General features: G+C 37.1%; 1 protein-coding gene across 6 annotated transcripts in view; it reads left to right on the top strand.

Annotated features, from left to right (window-relative positions):
• The window catches only part of GPATCH8 (G-patch domain containing 8), a 116,686-nt gene that overhangs the window by 29,595 nt on the left and 64,508 nt on the right, over positions 1-22,583 (top strand). For 2 of the 6 annotated variants that reach the window (XM_032396660.1, XM_032396659.1), the window contains exons 2-3: positions 222-296; positions 8,590-8,662. In XM_032396660.1, coding sequence (XP_032252551.1) covers positions 222-296; positions 8,590-8,662 — 148 coding nt within the window. Of the gene's footprint in view, positions 1-215; positions 6,267-8,589; positions 8,663-22,583 lie in introns of those variants that run through there. The other 4 variants (XM_032396661.1, XM_032396662.1, XM_032396664.1 and 1 more) reach the window with 4 other exon arrangements.

Here is a 22,583-nt window from a genome sequence, read left to right as displayed (position 1 = left end):
TTAGTTAGCAATTTCAGTGTTTGCTATAGGAAGAATTCATATTACTAGGCCTAGACTCCTCTAATAAATTATTTTTATAGATTTAGAAAAATCTGAATTTGTGGCACAGTTTGTTTACTGAAAAAGAATGAAAAGTTGAAAATAATCCCTAGTTTAATTAGATTACTAATAATTTTGGCATTTATTACTTTTGAAAAATAACTGTAGTCTTGTTTTTTCAGGGTAATCACTTTGATCAGTATGAAGAAGGACATTTGGAAATTGAACAAGCATCACTTGACAAGCCTATAGAATCGGTAAGATGATCAGTGCTTAATTTTGGGTCATAGTTAGTTAGGTAGTGTTTGTGTGACACTTGATGTGAATGAATTTAAACTTAATAATTTACAGTACAATTTAGAGCTTTTTTTTTTTGCATGCCCTACAATAATCAAATAGAGTTTGGGATGTAATCTAATATTTAATATTTTGGGAAATCAGTCTGAAAAATCTAGAAACAAGTTAGAATTTGATGGAAAAATATCATGTTGGCCCATACTGAAATTCTGTTAAAGATAGCAAGTTAAAGTTTAGTGTTTTTTGTAAATTGAATAAAGGAGTAAAATGTATTTTGATCCTTTAAAAGCTTCACCTTTCTTGGGCAACGCAATCACATGTGAAATATTCATTATTAATAGTTAAGGACTAATATATTTACCAGACACTTGTGAAAAACGACAAATTTGGTAGCTTAAGTAGATGTCTGGTTTTTGTGAAAAGCTGATTCTTTCTATCTCTTTACATGGCTTAGTTTTGGATATTGATATAAAGTAGTAGAACAAGGAGATTTATTTTCCTGACTTAATTTTTTTAAAAAATCTTAATTTTTAAACATTATTTTCATTTTGAAAAGCCCTTTATTTTTAAATTACACAGTTCATTGTTAAAATGTCTAAACTTGTCAGTATTGTCAGTATTTAATATTTGTGCTTAAGTGTACATATTTTAATAAGGGTTTCAGTGAGTTATTGGTAAACTTGAGCGAAAATGATCAAAGAGGAAATCTTAATCTTTATAGCAGTCAAGACATCTCCCCTGTCCTTTTAAGAAACACTAGCTTTTCCTCCTCCCTCAGGAAAATAAGGCAGTATAGAGAGAACAGATATTTTAACTCTAGCTTTTATTTCCAAAACTGTAACATAGTAAAGGATCAACATATATTTATGTTCCTAATTAGGTTGGTGTTGTGTGTGTGTTTGTGTGTGTGTTTAGATGTTTACGGAAATTTACACAACTTGGGGTGTTCGACATTTTTCTTCCACAGCAGTTGGCCCATATTAGCTAAGCAGCCATGATCTGGTTTGTATTGCACGGTCTGCCTTTTTTTAATTTCTTCTCTAGGGTTTCTTTCTCCCCCACCTCCCCTTCTTATTTCTGTTCTTCTGGTCCAGTGAACACTGCATATAGTACCTTCTGTCTTAATGTGCTGGCATGATGCTAGACTTAGGCATGGCAGTAATTGATGACGCATGTGATAATGCTGCAGAGGGAGAATTCATATCTGATATTGTGCTGAAAGCCCAGTCTTGTGTTTTGATTTGAGGATAAAATGCCAAGTCCACATTGCTAAGTTAAAAATCACTGAAGTTTGTGCTTTGTTCTGTATCATCTTGGGAATTATCACAAGGCAGAATTTTACAATGAGGTCTGTAAGCTAGCTAGATTAGTATTTTGTACTTGAAAAATAATTTAATTTTTCCATTTTATTTAAATGTTTCTTTGGGTCGTAGTTTAAGAACAGATAACTATCAGAAGCAAGACCCAAGTACCATATCTACAAGGTACATGGCTAATATTCTTAAATAAGCTATAATTCTGTGGGTACTCTGACTCAACAGTAGTAGGAAATTTAATTAGACTAAATTTGCAGCTTAGTATTCATTATTACTATACTCAATAAAGATTTTTTAAAAAACTCTAATATTTAACATTTCTAAAGCATTTTAGGGCCACATTTTAAAGTTTTTGGAAAATTCCTTCCTTTGGTGTGTGAGGCACTAATACTGTTTTTCCTCTCACACTGCCCAGGATTTTTTCCAGCATATGTCATAGGAAGAATTCTATCAGAAGACAATCTGAGTAATCCTTGTTGAGTAATCTCAGAGAGTAGGAGTGGAATTGATACATGCTCTATTTATTGAATAGTGTTATCTTCTCCACTTAAAATAATGGTATCGTAATCAGACTGGATATTTAATTTTTTTTATAAATAAGTGTATGTTCAGAGATACATATTAATAAATTATACTTCTAATGAAAATTTACTCCTGAAACAAATAAATAAATAAATATTGATGTGGTAGTTTAGGTAGTAGGAGGAGGAGCTTCATAGTCTACATTGTGTTAGGTAGAAGTGAGGACACACAACAGGAGGGATTTTATTTCTCTTTACCAAATCACCTGGGGACAAATTGAAAGTTTTTAAAGAAAGGTTTTAAAGAAACTTTTGCTAAAACAATTGGCATGAAAGTTGGTAGTGTGGTATCAATTCCCCTCTTCCCCTCTCCCCCCCCCCCCAAAAGGAAGTGCCCTATCGCCTAAGGAAGGCCCACCAAATAAGTATATTTTAGTTACATGGCTGGCTGGCTATATTGAACTCTCTTGTTCTTAGGGGGAAATGGCATTGCTTCTCACACAGAGTCTCTGCTGAATTAAAATCTTTCTCTGCAGCAATATCTATTGAGAGGTGCTGACTGTTTTGCTACAGCATGCAACTCAAAAGTGGCTGGAAATATGCAGCTTTGGGAGTCTACAGATCATTGCAGGAGCTAAAGGTCTAGTCATTTTTTTTTTTAAAACAAAGGTAATCTGCAGCAGCTGGTAACCGTGGAAGTCTCTGCACAGGTTTGTGCCAAGAAATATGCCTGTGTGAAGGGTTATTGTGAGTATAGGATTAAGGTCCTTTCCTTTGGTAATAGGGTAAATTTGTTGCAAACCGGCAAGATGGGGGAATGAAATACAAAGACTCAATAATGCATTATGCTTTTAGTAAACTTCTGAAGCCTAGATTTGTTAGTTTGATGATACAGGTATTTCCCTTTCAATCAGGAAGTGTGGAAAACACCTCAAAATCCAGCATTTATAAAGTATTTCATAATCTTTGTTAAAAAGTTTTATTTCCCCTGCTTTATTTCAACCAACCAGGTATCTTTCAATGAAATTTTTGGTCAGGAATAAAACTTTGTTCTAAGAAAATTATGAAGGAATTGCCAGACAACTTGATTATCTGAATTCAGAGAAGATGGAAAGTATTAATGTTTTACCTTTATTACAAAAAACTTCTTAGGACTTGAATTTTAAGTTACTGCTTAGTGATTTTTTAAGTCCCAACCATTATAATTACATGCTCTACATTCTTAATAAGGATAAAATACTTAGAAAACAAAACTTAATCTAAAGCCATAGCTCAGTCTAGAGTTCCAAGAACTGGTTGGTGTGATTTAGGATATATGGTTTTTTATGACCTTCGTCATCGATATGACAAATGAGATGGGGGCATGATTGTAAGCTATACAGAAGACAAAATACCTGCATCGTAGTAAAATATGTTGTCACAGTTGCAGTTGGAAGTAAAACTACCATCAGCCATTAGTTGGTCTTTGTTTTACCTAATAAAAATCTCGTCTTTATAGTTCTTAGGTTGACTGAGCAGTTTTAAAAAATTAATGTAAGTTTTCAAACTCCAGTTGCTGATGTTTACTTTGCTCATGTAGGGATTTAGAAGTATATGTATAATTGAGTTTTGTCATGTTGCATATCTGTTTAGATCTGTGGACTCCACTAGTTCCAAACTGTAACTATAAGACTGCTGATTTGACATTTAGCAGTGACCATATGTGGACTGCACTATAAATAATGTGCTTCTTGGAGCTGAATGGTGTAGCATTACTATATGGCTTTTCTCTCTAGTCTTCATTGTGTCATCTGTAGTGAGCTATAGATTTTTTGTTTCGGGAATTTTTACAACTTGTTGTTTGCATGGGTTCACCTAGTAGCATTTGGTTTTTGCTTATAGAGTCTTTTAATACACAATCAGCAAAGCTTACAATCCACTCAAGAGACTTACTGTTTTTGTCACTGTTGAAAATGGACTAAATGGTGTAAATTGAATGTGGCTGTCAACTAAAAGAAAATTGAGTGTGGAGTTAATATTCATCCAGTCACTGACATAATTGTAGTATAGTTTTCTCTTGAGACATGATATTCTATTTCCTGCTATAAAAACTGGAATCAGCCTCTTATAATAAAGTAAATTTTTCTCTGTGTTTTGGCAGGGTCCCATTATACAGATTGGTGGTGCTGTGGCCAAAATGGTCATTGTTACTATGATGGAATATAGCTTTATGGAGCAGAGAAAATTTCTTGGGAAAAGTTTCTACTTGATAGTTAATAAATACAAGTGTTGAGGAATGGCTGAAACAATAATGAGGTTTTTTGTTTTTGTTTTTTTCTGGTATTGTGTTTCAGCATGTTGATAGTTTATAATACTTAACATTTCTTGCTTTCAGAGATCTTCCCATTTAAAAATTATATTCTCCTTTCTTACACATATAATAGAAGGGAACAAAGGGTAAAAATATAACATTTTAGTTATATAGAAAATAGAAAAGAAAAAAGGCCAACTGAGGTAATAGGTGTAAAAAAGTTTGGGTTTTCAGTTCAGTTTCATGGTTTGACCAGAATTAAGAAATTCATGCCTAACCAAAGAAAATTCCACACTGCCACCATTTTGGTCTTGCGCACAGAGAGGAACAAATAGCTTGTGGGAACTCTATGAATTAAGTGGAAAATCAGTTTTTTTGCCTGCCTCCCTTGGGCAAAGGTCAGTTGCTTTATCAGTTAATTTAAAATTAGTATTTGCCTTGGGGTGCCTGGCAGGCTCAGTTGATAGAACGTACAGCTCTTGATCTTGGGGTCATAAGCTTGAGCCCCACGTTAGGGGTAGATTTTACTTAAATAGGTAGGTAGGTAGGTAGGTAGAATTTTCCTGCAGTTCTTGCATGTGCATTTAATTTATAAACAGCCTGTCATTGTCATGCCCCTTTGTTGGTTAAAAACCAGTGTTAAAAAAGAAAAAATTTTCTATTAATTTTGGTTCTATGACATTATAATTAAACCTCAAATTACATATTTTTTTTAAAATAAAAAACTGAAAGATTTTTTAGTCACTACTGTAGTGACTGAAATAGTAAAGCGTTACTACTTTAGGAGTAAATTTAGTGCTCATTGCCCTTGTTATGTCTAGATCACCTGTTTGGGCTTTAAATTACTTACTCCAGTTTATTGCTATAAATAACATCCATGGGAATAATTAGCAAAATCACAACTCCAGATAGAGAGAGGAGATTATTATTTTCACAGGTTTACGAGTGAGTCCCTTGTTCTTTCATGGTGAATGTTCAATGAACATTTTGATCATTTCAGAGATAGCAGGTCTGCTTTGTTCTACTTTGTTATGAGGTATTTTGGTTTGTCTTCCTTGTGTTATCCATCATCCCTAAGCCTATTGGATTTTTGACAAGTGTTTATAAAACTTTTTTTCTTTTTTTGGTAGGAAAAGGGACCATACTGAATACTAGCCCTTTCTGCAGAGTCACAGAGCTGCCTTTTTTCCTCCAAAAGCAGGTAGTCTGGAATGATAGGAAAGGTCCAGATTTTCTGTATTAGTCATTCACTTAATCTAGGAGGTTGGTAAGGGGAAGAGGTTCTGGGAGAGGTATGTCCATTGTTTCTGTTGCCTTTGTTATAATCATAAGGACATAGAGTGGCATGGTAATAATTTTAATATAGACCCTGACATTTCGTTTCTTATTCATACTTAGGAATATAAATTTGATTAAAAAACAGTTCTCACCTAAAGTTTGAGAAATGCCACTATCATTTTGTATCAATAGTTTTTTTTTTTTTTTGAGGTGACAGCCATCTTGAGTGGTTTTGTAAAAGTGGTGCTAATGTGTATAATCCTAAAGTTTTCTTTTTTCTTCCTCTCCCTTTAACATTTGCTTTTCCTTTCACTGTTGTCAGTCACAACACGCTGCTCTTGAATCTCTCAGCTGGTCTTGACTCGTGAATTTACTTATGCTTTCACTCTTCTTTAATAAATACATTAATTGCAAGCAGTGAATTGAAAACAAGACAAAAAAAAAAAACGACCATTAGTGATTGGACAGTTTCTTACTTTGTGTTACATTTAACTGTTCTTTTGACAGCCCAGTTTTTAAAGCCAGGTTCGTATGGAAATGCTTTCACTCCACTTGCACTGCTTTTGGAAATAGCATACTGCTTCATCTGTCTGTTTATTTTAGTGCATTCATAATATAACACAGTCAGCATAATGTCTCATCTCCACTTAGCCAAAGATTGAGTTTTCTTAAATAAAAAAAGGGGCAGCAGTTTTTGTCAGCATGGTTTAATACCCTAAATCTCTGTGCCAAGTATAGTTATAACATTAGCTTATTAAAAGATTAAACAATAATTTAGTCAACTACATAATCTTAGAGTCATTCTGCTATCCTTGTCCTTTCCATAGTTACTCACTTGTAGGAGTTATGATATAAAGTAAGGATTTTATGTACAGGTAAGTTTATATTTATAGTAGTAAAATAAAGACCTCTTCTTCATTTTTTGCTAACATTACTTATATTAAGACTTTAATTATTTTTTTAAGTTTTTGTGATGTCTAGTAATATGGAAGTCATCACCTGGAATTACACATAACCATGGCATTTTCAGATTCTTTTAGTTTCTGGCAAAAAGTAATTCCTAGTGACGTTTTGTACGCTGAAAATAATAGTATCTTGTTTTAGAAACAAAATTTCTTCCTCCTTTTTTTTTTTTGAAACAAATTTTCCATTATTGTTTGCCTGTTTTTTGTTATTAAAAAAGTACCCTGATCTTGGGGCACCTGGGTGGCTCAGCTGTTAAGCTTCTGCCTTAGGCTCAGGTCATGATCCCAGGGTCCTGGGATCGAGCCCCGCAGGGGGCTCCCTGCTCCGCAGGAGGCCTGCTTCTCCCTCTCCCACTCCCCCTGCTTATGTTCCCTCTCTCGCTATGTCTCTGTCAAATAAATAAAATCTTAAAAAAAAAAAAAAAAAGTACCCTGATCTTACCCCCCCCCCCCACGCCTGATCATTGAAATAATCATTTGCTCAGCCGAGTTTTCCTGTTTGCAGTTTGCATGTCATAAACTTGTGGAAGGAAATTGTCCCCCCTCCCCCCACTTAAACAGAACATTGGGGAGGCTTAATCTTCCTCTTCTAATTTACTGTCTGAAAAGAAAACAGTAAAATAATTTTTTTCTTCTATAATTCTGAAGAGCATTTTATCATTGAATATGGAGCTCGAAGATAAAAAGCAGTTTAACAGGAGATATTTGATTTTAAATCAACTATTTATGGCTTTAGCTTTATAGATTGATTCAGGAAATAGATTATTTTCAAATGATATCAGGTTAGTAATATAAATTACATTTTAATGCATAGAGAACACTTTGTGTTTGTTATTTTAAAATGTTTCCCTTTCGATGAGTTTAGCAGCATTTTATTTGATGTAGTTAATGGTTATTTTAGTTTTGTCTCCATACTTCACAATATTTGTAAAAAGCAAACGGGACAAAGGTATGCAGAGGTTTCTAAGATCTTGAACCCTTACACAGAAGCTGACATTAATTGTTGTTTCTGGTGCCTTTTCATACAATTCACATTGAAATACCTTTTCTGATATGCTCCTAGGAAGATGAGACATTATGTATATTGGTTTTTTCCCCCTACATGCACTAATGGTTCTTTACTGTTAACTTATTGCTAGGCCTGTTTCATTCTAACATTTTAGCATTTTTGTTAGATTACATGTTGAAATGCATCACTCAGTCTGTGCTTGAGCTCATTTTATTTTTCTGTTTAATCAATTTAATTTCTTGTTTTACTAACCTCACTGTTTTTTCAGTTTAATATTGGCTGCATGCTAGTTAAATATTTATATATTTTTTTATATATATATATTAAAAAAACCAATCAAGTCTAGCCTGGATTTTGCTCTGATTGTGTTTTCATTTCTAGTGGTGGGGCAGTCTTACACTTACAACTTACTTTGTATCATGAAAGCCTGACACATAAACAAAATAACTAAACACAGTGTAGATTTTCTTAAAAAAAAAAAAAAAATCTTAAAGTGGTGCTGTCTAGGTGGTGGATATGATTGTATAAGTACCTTGATTTTATGCTTTTTAATGTTAGTTTTAAACTTCATAAATGTATTCTTCCCCTTTTCCCCTTCCCTTTTTGCTCCTTTTTAAAGTGTTATGTACAAAAGTTGCCCAGCACACCATCAGAAAGGACCCTTACCCCTATGTTCTTCCCATATAAAATACTGGCCAGCATTTCTTTTTACATTAATGCCCCTTTTGTTGGGCACATTTACCCTATTATTAGCATCTTTTTGCATGCATATATGTAGAATTATCTCTTGCTCATCACCTGTTTAAATGTCACTAGGAAGGGAAGAATATATTATTGGAATATTTTTGGTTTGTCTCTCTGTTCTGTCTGTCAGGATAATATTGGACATCGCTTACTCCAGAAACATGGGTGGAAGCTGGGCCAGGGATTGGGAAAATCTCTTCAGGGTAAGTTTTTTAAATGTACAAAAAGAAAGAAAGAAAGAAAACAATGTTTTTGATTTGATCTTATGCCTGAATATATGTCTTTTTTTTTTTTTTTTTTTTTAAGTGTTTGGGCTTTTTCCCCTGCCTTTTCTCCCCTAGAACAGTCTATATTTTCCCTATAACTGTATTTTAAGCTACTGTTAAGCTAATAGTTTGCAAGAGTAAGCTGCTGTGTCATGAATACTTTCAGGTCAAACATTGTGTATGTATGGCTCGACTGGTTTTAAATATTTTTGGTGGGGGTGATGGGTGGGTGGAGTAAAAAGAACACATAGTCTCAGAGTGTGCTTTCTTTGTGTCATTTAGTGATGTTGTATTGTGGCTTCAGTACTATAACGGGAGCCATTCAACAGCAGAATTTAATTTTTGCCTTTCCAAATTCTCCCTGAAGCTGGTGATTGCCCTGGTTCTTTTTCTCTGCAGTCAGAATCCATGTAGTAGTAGAGAGAATTAACCCACACAAAACAAAAAATGGAAGCAGCAGTTTGTTTCCTGTGGTTCTCTGAGCAAGAGGTCCATTTCTCAGGTTCAGATCAGGCTCTGGAAAATATGTGGCTTAAAGTTTCCATTCCATTTATTTTTTCTTTTTATTATAGTAATCATTTGGATAAAAACAAAATACTAACATTTTTGCTTTTGAGTTCTTGTTAGTTGGAAACCAACTCCATTCACTTTTTAGCTCCCTCATGTTCACGAGCTAGTGTTTATTCTTCACAGATGTGAACACTACCTCAGAAATGATGGGAATCATTGCACTTCTACTTCTGGTCATGAGGGGGTCTCATTGTATAAAGGGATCTTTGGGGAGAGGTGTGCTTTTATTGACTGATTCTCTGAATTTTGAAAATAGATTTTCACAATTTGAATGAGAAGTCTAATCAGTTCAAATGTGTGTTAAGGGGCACAGGACAGGGCATAAAGCAGGACATTCTAGGCTTTAAGACCTTTTTTTTTTTTTTTTTAAGATTTTATTTATTTGAGAGACAGCAGGGGTGGGAGGGAGGAGCAGAGGGAGAGGGACAAGCAGACCCCATCCTGAGCGTGGAGCCTGATGAGGCGCTCGATCTCACGACCCTGAGATCATGACCTGAGCTGAAACCAACAGTCGAGTGCTCAACTTACTGAGCCACCCAGGCGCCCCAAAAACCTTTGCTTTTTGAATTATAATTCTGCAAGTTCTAGTCAAATTAGTATTTATTACTAAGCACTAATCTATTTTGGGGGGGAGATAGAAAGATTTGATTACCATTAAACTTATTTTCTCAGTGGCACAAGAACTCATTGCAGTTGATACAAAGAATAAAGAGCAAATCTGTTTGAATCCCAGAATTTTTCATTTCTAAGCGTCAGAGGCTTTCAAGTACACCTAGCAGAGGAAAAGAGAAAGAGAGAGAGAGAGTGAATAAAGGAGAGGTAATTGAATACTCACTTATTTTTCCATGATAGAAAATTTTAATTTTTACTTTAAGAATAGGGGCGCCTGGGTGGCTCAGTCAGTTGGGTGTCTGCCTTCCGCTCGGGTCATGATCCCACATCCTTGGATGGGGCCCCACATCAGGCTCCCTGCTCAGTGGGGAGCCTGCTTCTCCTTCTCCCTCTGCCATTACCCTTGCTTTTGCTCTCTGGCTCTATCAAATAAATAAATAAAATCTTAAAAAAAAAAGAATACTCTAGAATTTTGGTTGTGTTTTGAACTTTGAGCTCCTTGAAAAAAGGAGGTTTTATCCATATTTTAACTCCCATCTCCATGGTTGCAGGCATATAAGTCCATTATTCATCTAAATTACAAGGGGAATTTGAAGCCCATCTCTTTTTTCTTCTTTTTAATTGTGGTAAAAAACACATAAAATTACCATCTTAACCTTTTTTTCCCCCCATCTTAACCATTTTATTATTATTATTTTTTAAGATTTTATTTATTTATTTGACAGAGACAGTGAGAGAGGGAACACAAGCAGGGGGAGTGGGAGAGGGAAAAGCAGGCTTCTCACTGAGTGGGGAGCCTGACACGGGGCTCAATCCCAGGACCCTGGGATCACGACCTGAGCCGAAGGCAGACACTTAATGACTGAGCCACCCAGGCGCCCCACCATTTTATTATTTTTATTTTTTTTAAGATTTTATTTATTTATTTGAGAGGGAGAGAGAGAGCACGTGAGCGAGCAAGAGTATAAGAGCAGAGGGAGGGAGAAGCAGACTCCCCGCCTAGCAGGGAGCCCAATGCAAGCCGGGTCCCAGGACCCTGAGATCATGACTGAGCCAGAGGCAGCCGCTTAACCAATTGAGCCATCCAGGCACCCCTCATCTTAAACATTTTAAAGTGTACGGTTCAGTAGTGTTCACTAAATTCACAATTATTGTGCAAAGCCCATCTGTTTTGAATGGCTGGGACACTATCTTTACCCTTGAGAAGAATGGAATCTTATTCTATTACCAACATTAAAGGCTGTTTAATTGTCTTGTAAATGGATCTTTATTTTTTTAGTGTCAGATTCAACAGTGTGCGTACTTCTCTTGCATAGTTGTTTCTATAATACCCACATGATCTGACCTAGAATGTAACCACATTTATGGCATATTGAGGTAATTCATGACAGATTTTTTTCATTGTACCAAACCTTTGCTACAGATAACCACTGAAGAAAGCCCTGTCAATCTAGTGAAAATGGTAATGCCTTTTTAGTATTGCATAGACTAGGCACTGCATGTAATTTCTGGGCTCACAGCTTTGTAAATTCTATCGCTTCTCCTTTTTATTTGAGTTTAGGGCTCTAACATCTTTAACATAACCATCCACTAAAATTTAAACCTGATCTCTTCAGGATATTTTGTTAACATTTAAAATTTATTTCAACCAGGGGCGCCTGGGTGGCTCATTTGGTTAAGTGTCTGCCTTTGACTCAGGTCATGATCTCAGGGTCCTGGGATCGAGCCCTACTCTGGTTCCCTGCTCAGCAGGGAGTCTGCTTCTCCCTCTTCCCCTACCCCTCCACCCTACTCCTTTTCTCTCTCTTTCTCTCTCTCTCAAATAAATAAAATCTTTTAAAAAAATAAAAATTATTTATTATTCATCCAAGGTTTTGACAAAGAGTGTCGGGCCTTGGAGGCTACAGTGCAAATATCTTGTCACTGGATAGATTAGGGAATAGATGGTATGCTGACTCTAAAATGAGATTATCTGGCAGGATAGAAAAATTATGCTTTATAAATTGGGTTTATTTTTGTACTTGAATTTCCTTTATTCTTACCATTTTTTTCCTCCCTTAGTATTAAGATACTTCAGAAGTTTGTTTTTTTTATTTTATTTTATTTATTTATTTGACAGAGAGCTAGCGAGAGCAGGAACACAAGCAGGGGGAGTGGGAGAGGGAGAAGCAGGCTTCCCACAGAGCAGGAAGCCCAATATGGGGCTCCATCCCCGGACCCTGGGATCATGACCTGAGCCAAAGGCAGACGCTTAACAACTGAGCCACCCAGGCGCCCCAGGATATTTCAGAAGTTAAAAAAGAACTTATATTGTGTGTGGCAGAGAAGTGATTGCTAGTATTAAAAAAAAAAAAAAGACTTGTAGAAAAGATATGTTGACAAGGTGTCTGAAGGGAACAATACAGAGAAAGGCCTGTTGATGAGAAATATTATGGACATGCTTATTGTAGAGGCAGAGGATGTATTTAATTTGGAATAAAGCAACAATGAATGATAGTTGTATTTTGTGGTCTTGAAATTGTTTTATAACCTTCTGGCAGCTTTAAAATGGAATGGAATTGGGGCACCTGGGTGGCTCAGTTGTTAAGCGTCTGCCTTCGGCTCAGGTCATGGTCCCAGGGTCCTGGGATTGAGCCCCACATCGGGCTCCCTGCTCCACGGGAAGCCTGCTTCTCCCTCTCCCACTCCCCCTGCTTGTGTTCCCTCTCTCGCTGTGTCTCTCTCTGTCAAAAAAATAAATAAAATCTTTAAAAAAAATTAAAAATAAAAAAAAATAAAATGGAATGGAATGCAGCTCAAAATCTTTATTTTGTTGTGAAATGTTTAGTCAGTAGGTATAGCCCAGAAATGGGGTACCTAAACTTCCTTTGTTAAATTGTCTAGGTGCTTTTTGATGATTTGGCTGACTTTTTTTTTTTTTTTTTTTTTAAATCACAAGCAAAAGTTCAGCCCCTGAGAAAAATGGATGGGGTCTGATAATTGTTTCATATCTCACCCTGTCTAGGAGGTTCAATCAATAATAGACAAGCAACACATATTTACTGAGCTAATAATGCATTCTAGCTATACTGGCTGTAAATAGCATCAGCAAGGGACAAAGTAGGTAAGAAATTGTTCCTGTTCCCCAAGTCTTGCTCTTTTAAACTACTGTAGATCTTTGAAGGTTTCTTGAGTTTTATACTTTTATGTACTCTTTCCATGCTTAGAATTAAGTATGTGATCAATCTGAATATTTAACTGACAAATCACTCCATGTTCCTTGAGGTAGGGAATCTTGTGTAGTTTTGTGTAAAAGTACTTGGTGTAAGATGTGAAGGCAGTGTGAGCAGCATTTTGAAATATAAGGTCTAGGTTTGAGTTTGGCTCTGCCACTTTAAGTAAAAGGGACAAGTTACCATCACTGAGTTATTTTTTCAGTCCAATAAATGGAAATTAAAATCTTTGCTCATTTATTCACAGTTATGGGGTGAAGTAAATTAATAAAAATGATGAAATCACTTTATAAAAACTATAAAATGCTATGTAAATGCTGATTGCTATTAACACCTCTATAGTGTATATTTAGATGTTTTAACTGAATTGGAGATAATCCATCTGTAGGTCTTTTCTCCCCCCCCCCTTTTTAAAAGATTTTATTTATTTATTTGACAGAGAGAGACACAGCAAGAGAGGGAACACAAGCAAGGGCAGTGGGAGAGGGAGAAGCAGAAGCAGGCTTCCCACAGAGCAGGGAGCCGATGGCGGGGCTCACTCCTAGAACCCTGGGATCATGACCTGAGCCGAAGGCAGATGCTCAACGACTGAGCCACCCAGGCGCCCCTTAAGACTTTATTTTTAAGTAATCTGTACACCCATCATGGGGCTCGAACTCACAACCTGAAATCAATAGTCGCACACTCATTGACTGAGCCAGGTGCCCCCCATCTTTAGGTCTTAATCAGAAACCTAAATATCATTTAAAAAAAAAATAGAGAAGCACTGCCTTGCTAGTCTGTAATTTTACAGTGTAGTAGCTATAATGTGCTCAATATGTGCTAGATAATTGACTCCCAGATCTGTATTTTTAATGCTGTGTGCATTTTATGGTCTCTAAGCCGCTAATTTTGGTGTCTGTTTCACTAATTCCGAGGTCATTAGTTATTGCCACTTCTGAGCCTAATTTACAAAATCTAAGAAGAGCCCCAATCACTAAACAGTGGCATTGGGAAAACTGGATAGCCACTCAGAAAAAAGAAGTTGGATCCTCATTGTGCTACCTTACCCTGACATATATTCCAGATGAATAAACTATTTAAATGTTAAAAAAAGAAAGAAATCCTAAGATCATTAGGGTGTGCACTGGGATAATTATTATTTTTATTTTATTTTACTTATTTATTTTTAAAGATTTTATTTATTTGACAGCACAAGTGGGGAGGGAGAGGCAGAGGCAGAGGGAGAGGGAGAAGAAGACTCCCTGCTGAACAGGGAGCCCGACGTGGGGCTCAGTCCCAGGACCCAGGGATCATGACCTGAGTTGAAGGCAGACGTTTAACTGACTTAGCCACCCAGGTGCCCCGATAATTATTATTTTAAAAATATATTGGTTAAGCGGCTGCCTTTGCCTCGGGTCATGATCCCAGGGTCCTGGGATGGAGCCCTGCATCGGGCTCCTTGCTCAGCAGGGAGCCTGCTTCTTCCTCTGCCTGCCACTCCCCCCTGCTTGTGCTCTCTCTTTCTCTGACAAATAAATAAAATCTTGAAAAAAAAATTAAAATAATGTTGGAGGGACACCTGGTTGGCTCAGTCGGTAGAGCATACGACTCTTGATCTTGGGGTCATGAGTTCAAGCCCCACGTTGAGCATAGAGCTTACTTTAAAAAAAAAAAATAATGTTGGAATGAGGAAATTTTTAAGTATAGACGAGATCGTATAGACGAGATCGGGCTCATTCAGGGTGGCATGTCTGTAGACCTTTTCTAAGTTTAACCCCAAACCCAGAAGCCATTAAAAAAAGGATACATTTTACTATATTTCATTATTAAAAAAAGCACAAATAACAAACTGGGGGAAATATTTGCAATATCTCATTATAGACAAAGGACAAATTTCCTTCATGTATTTTATCTGTTACATGAAAGACTTACAGCCTAAAGAGGAAAGGGGAAATGATATGAACATTGTTTATAGAAAAGTAATGCAAATGATCTTTAAGTGTATGAAAATACTCTCAGTTCTTTTCATAAGAGAAATACGCATTTTAAAAACCACAAGATAAAATATTTCACTTTTGCATTGGAAAGGTTAAAGATAATTAGCCTGGTCATATTTTGGGAAAACAGGTATTTACATCATAGCCAGTATGAATAAAAATTGGTAAACCACTGCAGAGAACAACCTGAATTACCTAAAGATTAAAATGCATGTATCCCAGAAGAACCATGAGAGACAATGGACTCTGAAAAACAAACTGAGGGTTCTAGAGGGGAGGGGGTTGGGAGGATGGGTTAGCCTGGTGATGGGTATTGAGGAGGGCACGTTCTGCATGGAGCACTGGGTGTTATGCACAAACAGTGAATCATGGAACACTATATCTAAAACAAATGATGTAATGTATGGGGATTAACATAACAATAAAAAAATTAAAAAAAAATAAAATGCATGTATCCTGAGGTGCCTGGGTGGCTCAGTTGGTTGGGCGTCTGGCTCTTGATTTCAGCTCGGGTTGTCATCTCGGGGTCATGCGATCAGCCCTGTGTTGGGCTCCACCCTCAGCCGGAAGTCTGCTTGGAGTTCTCTGTCTCCCGCTCCCTCTGCCCCTACCCCCCTCAAATAAATAAATAAATCTTTAAAAATAAAATGCATGTATCCTTGGGGTCAGCAATCCTAATTTTCTGTTCTTCACTTAACTCTTTGAAATGCACAAAATAATGTATGATCGAGGTTATTATATCATGTTATTTTGTGATAACAAAAGATTGGAAACAGTCCATATTTCATTGATTCCAAGACATTTTTTTCATATTTTAATAAAGGTAAACTTAAATGCATCTTATTAATGGCATTATAGTTATAATTGGCAGCTCTTAAATTTCTTTTGGGCATATAAAATAATTGTGTTTTGTGGTTAATGGCATTTTGTATTTGAAAAAATAGAATACTAAAATTGTATAAAGGGAAACCATGCTGCCTTAAAAGGATTGAAGTCGTTTAGTATGTATTTGGTATATGTAGAACAATTTCCAAGGTACATTAAGTAGAAAGCAATGTACAGAACAGTGTGTGGTATATATTAAACTACCGTATGTGTTATATTGCATACATAGATATACACACACTCATATATATATACTGATAGATACACATCTCCTGCTTAAAATCAGTATTTTGTTCCCCGAAATCAGACCACCTACCTGTGTGAAGACCTTACTTAGGTATATATTTACTATTATTTAAAATGAGTTACCTGTCAACCCCAAAACCCCCAGCCAGTTTTCAAGATATAGCTATCTATTTGTGAATTTTTTTAAAAATTGCCAGGGGGACGCCTGGGTGGGCTTAGTTAAGCGGCTGCCTTCGGCTCAGGTCATGATCCCAGGGTCCTGGGATGGAGCCCTGCATCGGCTCCCTACTCAGCAGGGAGCCTGCTTCTCCCTCTGCCTGCCACTCCCTCTGCTTGTACGCGCTCTCTCTCTCTCTGACAAATATATAAAAATATTATTTAAAAATAAATACATAAAAAAAAAATATATGTAAATGTATATTTAAAAAATTTAAAAAATTGCTAGGACATTGCCTAAACGTTTCTTCCTTATTGCCAAATAATTAATATGGTTGTGTAGTAACATGTCTGTCCCTTTTATTGATACTTAAGAAGCTTTCCAAAGTTCTAGTGTATGTGGAATGTATTTCCAGATTTCTACATATCTTTTTCTTAAAAATGCTGAATTAGATTTTTGAGAATGAAATATAGACATTTTACTATATAAAATCATTGGCTGAATAATATCGTGTTGAGAGTCATGAACTAAGGCATTCCACTATGAAGCCTTAAACAGGTACATTCTGTGAGGTATACCTGTATATTTATGTTTTCTTGACTATGCAGAGAAAAATCCTTGTAAAGGCAGACTCTGAAGGGAAACTGAGTTGCTTTTTATTGTATTATTCTAAAATTTGATGTGATATACTTACATTGCTATTTAAAAATATAAAAGTTGGGGCACCTGGATAGCTCAGTCGGTTAAGTGTCCAACCCTTGAGCTCAGGTCTTGATCTCAGGGTTGTGAGTTCAAGCCCCACGTTGGGCTGCACTCTGGGCATGAAGCCTACTTTAAAAAATCTAGATATAGAGAAAATTATTCTGAAAAAGAGTAGGCAAAATTAGAACAGAGTAGTAAAGTAGGGTGTGTTTTTTGTTTTTAGGTATATGTCCCTTCCCCCCATCCCTGCTCTAGTTTCGGTTAGCAAATAAATGGTGAATATAGTTGGGTAGGGCCTGCATTAGCTAATAATAGCAGTGTTCTTACTACATTTTATGATTGAAGGAAAACTAGACTTGGATTCAGTACAACAGAATAGAAATATGTAGTGTTACATTTTAGACTTTATTGGGGCGCCTGGGTGGATCAGTCAGTTAAGCATCGACTCTTGATTTCAGCTAAGGTCATGATCTCAGGGTTGTGAGATCGAGCCCAGTGTTGGGCTCTGTGCTGGGCGTGGAGCCTGCTTAAGATTCTCCCCCCACCCCCTCCCTTTAAAAAAGAAAAAAGGAAAAAATAGACTTTATTGTTAAACTAGAATGTTGATCTTTTAAAACTTCACTGACTTCCTAAGAAAAATCATTCTTTGGCTGAGAAAAATAAGCTTTCCCTTTTTTGTTTTTGTTTTTGTTTCTTTCCTTTTTTTTTTTTAAATTTTATTTTTAAGCAATCTCTGTACTCAGTGTGGGGCTTGAACTCACAACCCCAAGATCAGGGGTTGCGTGCTCTACTGACTGAGCCAGCCAGGTGTCCCAATAAGCTTTCCTTTAATATTATAATGACATAGATAAATTTTGTGGATAGGGTCTTTGTAAAATCTAACTTGTTGTCCTTTTATATTAGTTTCCCTTTGAAATTTATTTTCCTTTTTGAAAAGGAAATTACACTTAGTACATTTCATGTACATTGATTTAGAATCTAAATGTTTTTTATGTTCCACTTAATGAAATAGTATTAGTATAATCATTTCATAAATGAAGGAACAGTTTTGGAAAGGTCATATAGCTACTGAGTCTCTGCCGTTCAAATATAAGCATAACTTTGAAATCAATATTCCTATATGTATACCTTTGCTCTTCTCAGAAAAAGTTGGTAACTGGAAATAAGAGTAGTTGGGGGAGGACAGCCATGTAGCTCCCCCAGCACGAAGGTATGGATTGTCAGAAGGGCTTAGTTATTTATACTTGAAGCTGGTCTAGGTGAAGGAGCCTGTAGTTGAATTACCTCTTTTCCCTGCTAATTAAAATGATCTTTGCAGTCTTTTTTTTTTTTAAGATTTTATTTATTTGACAGAGAGAGACACAGCGAGAGAGGGAAGACAAGCAGGGGGAGTGGGAGAAGGAGAAGCAGGCTTCCCACCAAGCAGGGAGCCTGATGTGGGGCTCGATCCCAGGACCCTGGGACCATGACCTGAGCCAAAGGCAGACACTTAATGACTGGGCTACCCAGGCGCCCCTGATCTTTGCAGTCTTTACACAGTTGCCAATGGCAAGCATAATTTTAGTAATTCATATATCAAATTTGGTAAAGTACAGATTCTGTAAAACCTGTGACCTTCTGAATGGGATTTCATTAATATGAAGAAGAGGAACATTAGAATTAGCAGTCTGCAGTAAGAGGTCCGGGCTTTAGGGCTAGACTTAAAAAGGGAGAGGGAGGGGCGCCTGGGTGGCTCAGTCGTTAAGCGTCTGCCTTCGGCTCAGGTCATGATCCCAGGGTCCTGGGATCGAGCCCCGCATCGGGCTCCCTGCTCAGTGGAAAGCCTGCTTCTCCCTCTCCCACTCCCCCTGCTTGTGTTCTCTCTCTCGCTGTGTCTCTCTCTGTCAGATAAATAAATAAAATCTTTAAAAAAAAAAAAAAAGGGGAGAGGGATTGGGGGAGAGGAGAAGGGGAAATAGTGAACTTAAATTTTTTTTTTTTAAAGATTTTATTTATTTATTTGAGAGAGAATGAGAGAGAGCGAGTACATGAGAGGGGGGAGGGTCAGAGAGAGAAGCAGACTCCCTGCTGAGCAGGGAGCCCGATGCGGGACTCGATCCAGGGACTCCAGGATCATGACCTGAGCCGAAGGCAGTCGCTTAACCAACTGAGCCACCCAGGCGCCCGTGAACTTAAATTCTGTATGGACTGCTTGTTTCTCGGTATAGAGATCATCACATTTAAAAGATACATCAAAAGACATTAAATATATGTTAAGTTTGTGGCAAAATAACCAGAAAAGACATGGCCAATTTTTCAAATGAAATTTGGAAGCTATTTTTTTTAAGTGAATCTGGGTAAACTTTTATTATTTATCTTTTTAAAAGATTTTGTTAAGTAATCTCTGTACTTAACCTGGGCTTTTAAACTCACAACCCTGAGACCAAGAGTCGTATGCTCTTCTGACTCAGCCAGCTAGCGCCCCTGCCCCTTTTTTTTAACTAAGAAAAGAGAGTGAACTAGTTCCAGAAGCAGATTGGACTTTATCATGGTAGATTACTTTTAAGGAGACACTGGTGAAGAATTACATGGAGTTATTTGCACATTTATTGAATATTTACTGTGTTCAAGAGACGATTATAAAGAGTATATATAATATTATAAGATACTGCCCTTACTCATAGAGTTTGCTATTCATTTTAGGAGTTCAGGGGGAAAATCTTAGCGTAAATGCTGTTAAGTCCTCAGAAGAAGGAATGACTAGGTAAAACTTTGCAGTGAAGTCTTGAGGAGGGAGGAATGGATATTACCAAAGACAGGAGATACTGATGTATACAAGGTGATTACTCCGTGGCTGGCTGGAGTGGGGAATGCCCATATAGACCTTTCATATGGTTTTTATTTATTTTTCATTTCTTTTCTTTTTTTAAAAATTTATTTTATTTAAATTCAGTTAACATGTAGTGTATCATTAGTTTCAGAGGTAGAGTTCAGTTATTCATCAGTTGCATATAACACCCAGTGCTCATTACATCACGTGCCCTCCTTAATGCCCATCACACTTACCCCATCCCCCCACACACCTTTCATATTATTTTTAGAAGAAGCTCTCCAAATATTTTTTTGATGTTGAACCTTAATATATGAAAGGTGGGGTGGGGGTCAGTGGATGACACAGTTGTTTTGGTTGAAGCAGAGTTTTAGGGGCGCCTGGGTGGCTCAGTCGTTAAGCGTCTGCCTTCGGCTCAGGTCATGATCCCGGGATCCTGGGATCGAGCCCCGCATCAGGCTCCCTGCTCTGCAGAAAGCCTGCTTCTCCCTCTCCACTCTCCCTGCTTGTGTTCTCTCTCTCTCTGTCTCTCTCTCTGTCAAATAAATAAATAAAATCTTAAAAAAAAAAATTATGAAGCAGAGTTTTAGGTTTCCAAGAGCAGTTTGGAAACCATAAGTAGAAGGCAGTGATGGGGAACTGGTTTGAATAGGCACAAACCAGATACTTATTGAGTGTTCACTATGTGCTAAGCACTTAACAAATATTTAATTATTATAAGTCTGTGAGATAATTGCTGTTTTTATTTTGCAGAAGAAACTGAGGCTTAGAGAAGCTTATTAGTAAGCTGCGCAAGAAAAAGCAACCAGTAAATGACAGTATCAGAATTCAAACCTTGGTTTTTTTGCATTTCAAAACTATGCTTTTACCTACCCACACTGAATGCAGAAGGTTTTAATACTGTTCCAATTTAGAACTTTATTTTGTAAGCAAAGGCACTTTTTGATCGGAGGAGAGACTTTTATAGGAAAAAGATATTAAAGATAATTTTATCTAAAATTAATTTTACAGATGGAGAAATTTAGGTTTAGGGTTTCACAATGTCTTTGTGATAGTGCTGAAACCCAGCTCCAAATTCTCTGATTTGTGATCTGTTGTTCTTTCCAATACACCAACCAGGACATCTTTGGTAGAAGTTAAATACTAGTATGATCAAAGTATGTCTGAAGATGAATGAAAGACTGTTTAGAAAGTTGTCTGGGTATGGTTGATGAGGACTTAGAATAGAGTGATGGCAATGGAAATGGAAAAGAAGATACAGATATGAAGGATGATAAAACAAATCAGCCAAGAAGCACAGTCTGTAGTTAGTTCATGCATATGTCTGACTGGCAAGCTCTTGTTCACTGGGTTTAGTGTTAGTCCTTTATAATAGCCACTAGCATTTATTAAGTGTTCAGTGAGTGCTTGCATGTGGATTATCTAATTTAAATCCTCTTTCAGGTAGATACCATTCCTGTTTTTTAGATAAGGAAATTGACATTATGAGCAATGCTTTGCCCAAGACCTTATAGCAAATAAGTGGTAGAATAGTGGTGCCAAAACTATGCTTTTAATCAGTATGCTGTAGTGTACCTAAAGTCTGTGGCGGCTCACTTCTCTGTTCTGGAAAGATATGATGGTGTAGAGAAATGCAAGTATTACAGAATTGAAATACACAGCAGTTATTCTGGCCAAAAAAATTAGAGATACCTGTGAATGTGATTTTTTTTCTTAAGGCTCTTAAAGTAGTTACATATATTATTCATGATTAACGTAAATTTGTATAAAGTTACTAGAAACTTAAGGCTAGATCGAGTTTTAAGAACTTTGGCCATATTTTTAGGGATGGTTGGTAATAGGTCTCCAGGGCGTGGGGGAATACTATAACTTCTGTCTTATATTCTAATTTCTTCCCTTTTCCTTCCTTCCTTCCTTCCTTCCTTCCTTCCTTCCTTCCTTCCTTTTTAAGATTTTATTTATTAGAGAAAGCACAAGTAGGGGAAGCAGCAGGCAGAGGGAGAAGCAGGCTCCCCACTGAGCAGGGAGCCCGACGCTGGGCTCGATCTCAATCGACCTGAGCCAAAGGCAGCCGCTTAACGACTGAGCCACCCAGGCACCCCATCCCTTTTTTTCAATTTCTTATACTTTATATTTCTCTGCTGGCACTTCTAAGCTTTTTTTAAAAGATTTTATTTATTTGAGAGAGAGAGTGAGAGCACTACAAAGGAAGAGGGAGAAGCAGGCTCCCTGCTCAGCAGGGAGCCTGATGTGGGGCTTGATCCTACGTGAGGCGAAGGCAGATGCTTAACCTGCTGAGCCACCCAAGTGCCTTTTTTTTTAAAAGGTGTATTTGTTAGAGCGATTGAGAGAGAGTGCACACACGTGGGTGGGGGGCAGGGGAGAGGGAGAGAGAGAATCTCAAGCAGACTCCCCACTGAGTGCAGAGCCCCACATGAGGGTCGATCGCAGAGATCACTACCTGAGCCAAAATCAGAGGAGTCAGAAGCTCAACTGACTGAGCCACCCAGGTACCCCAGAGCTTCTGAATTTTTTAAAAGGACCCAGAAATCTAGATCTTTTTTGGTCAGTTTCCTACTTGACAAATATTGGCTCAAAGTTTAAAATAATTTGAGGGGCACCTGGGTGGCTCAGTCGTTAAGCGTCTGCCATTGGCTCAGGTCATGATCGCAGGGTCCTGAGATCG

This window comes from Phoca vitulina, unplaced genomic scaffold (genome assembly GCF_004348235.1).
Source record: "Phoca vitulina isolate PV1807 unplaced genomic scaffold, GSC_HSeal_1.0 scaffold92, whole genome shotgun sequence".
NCBI lineage: Eukaryota > Metazoa > Chordata > Mammalia > Carnivora > Phocidae > Phoca > Phoca vitulina.
This window is presented reverse-complemented; position numbering and strand designations above follow the sequence as displayed.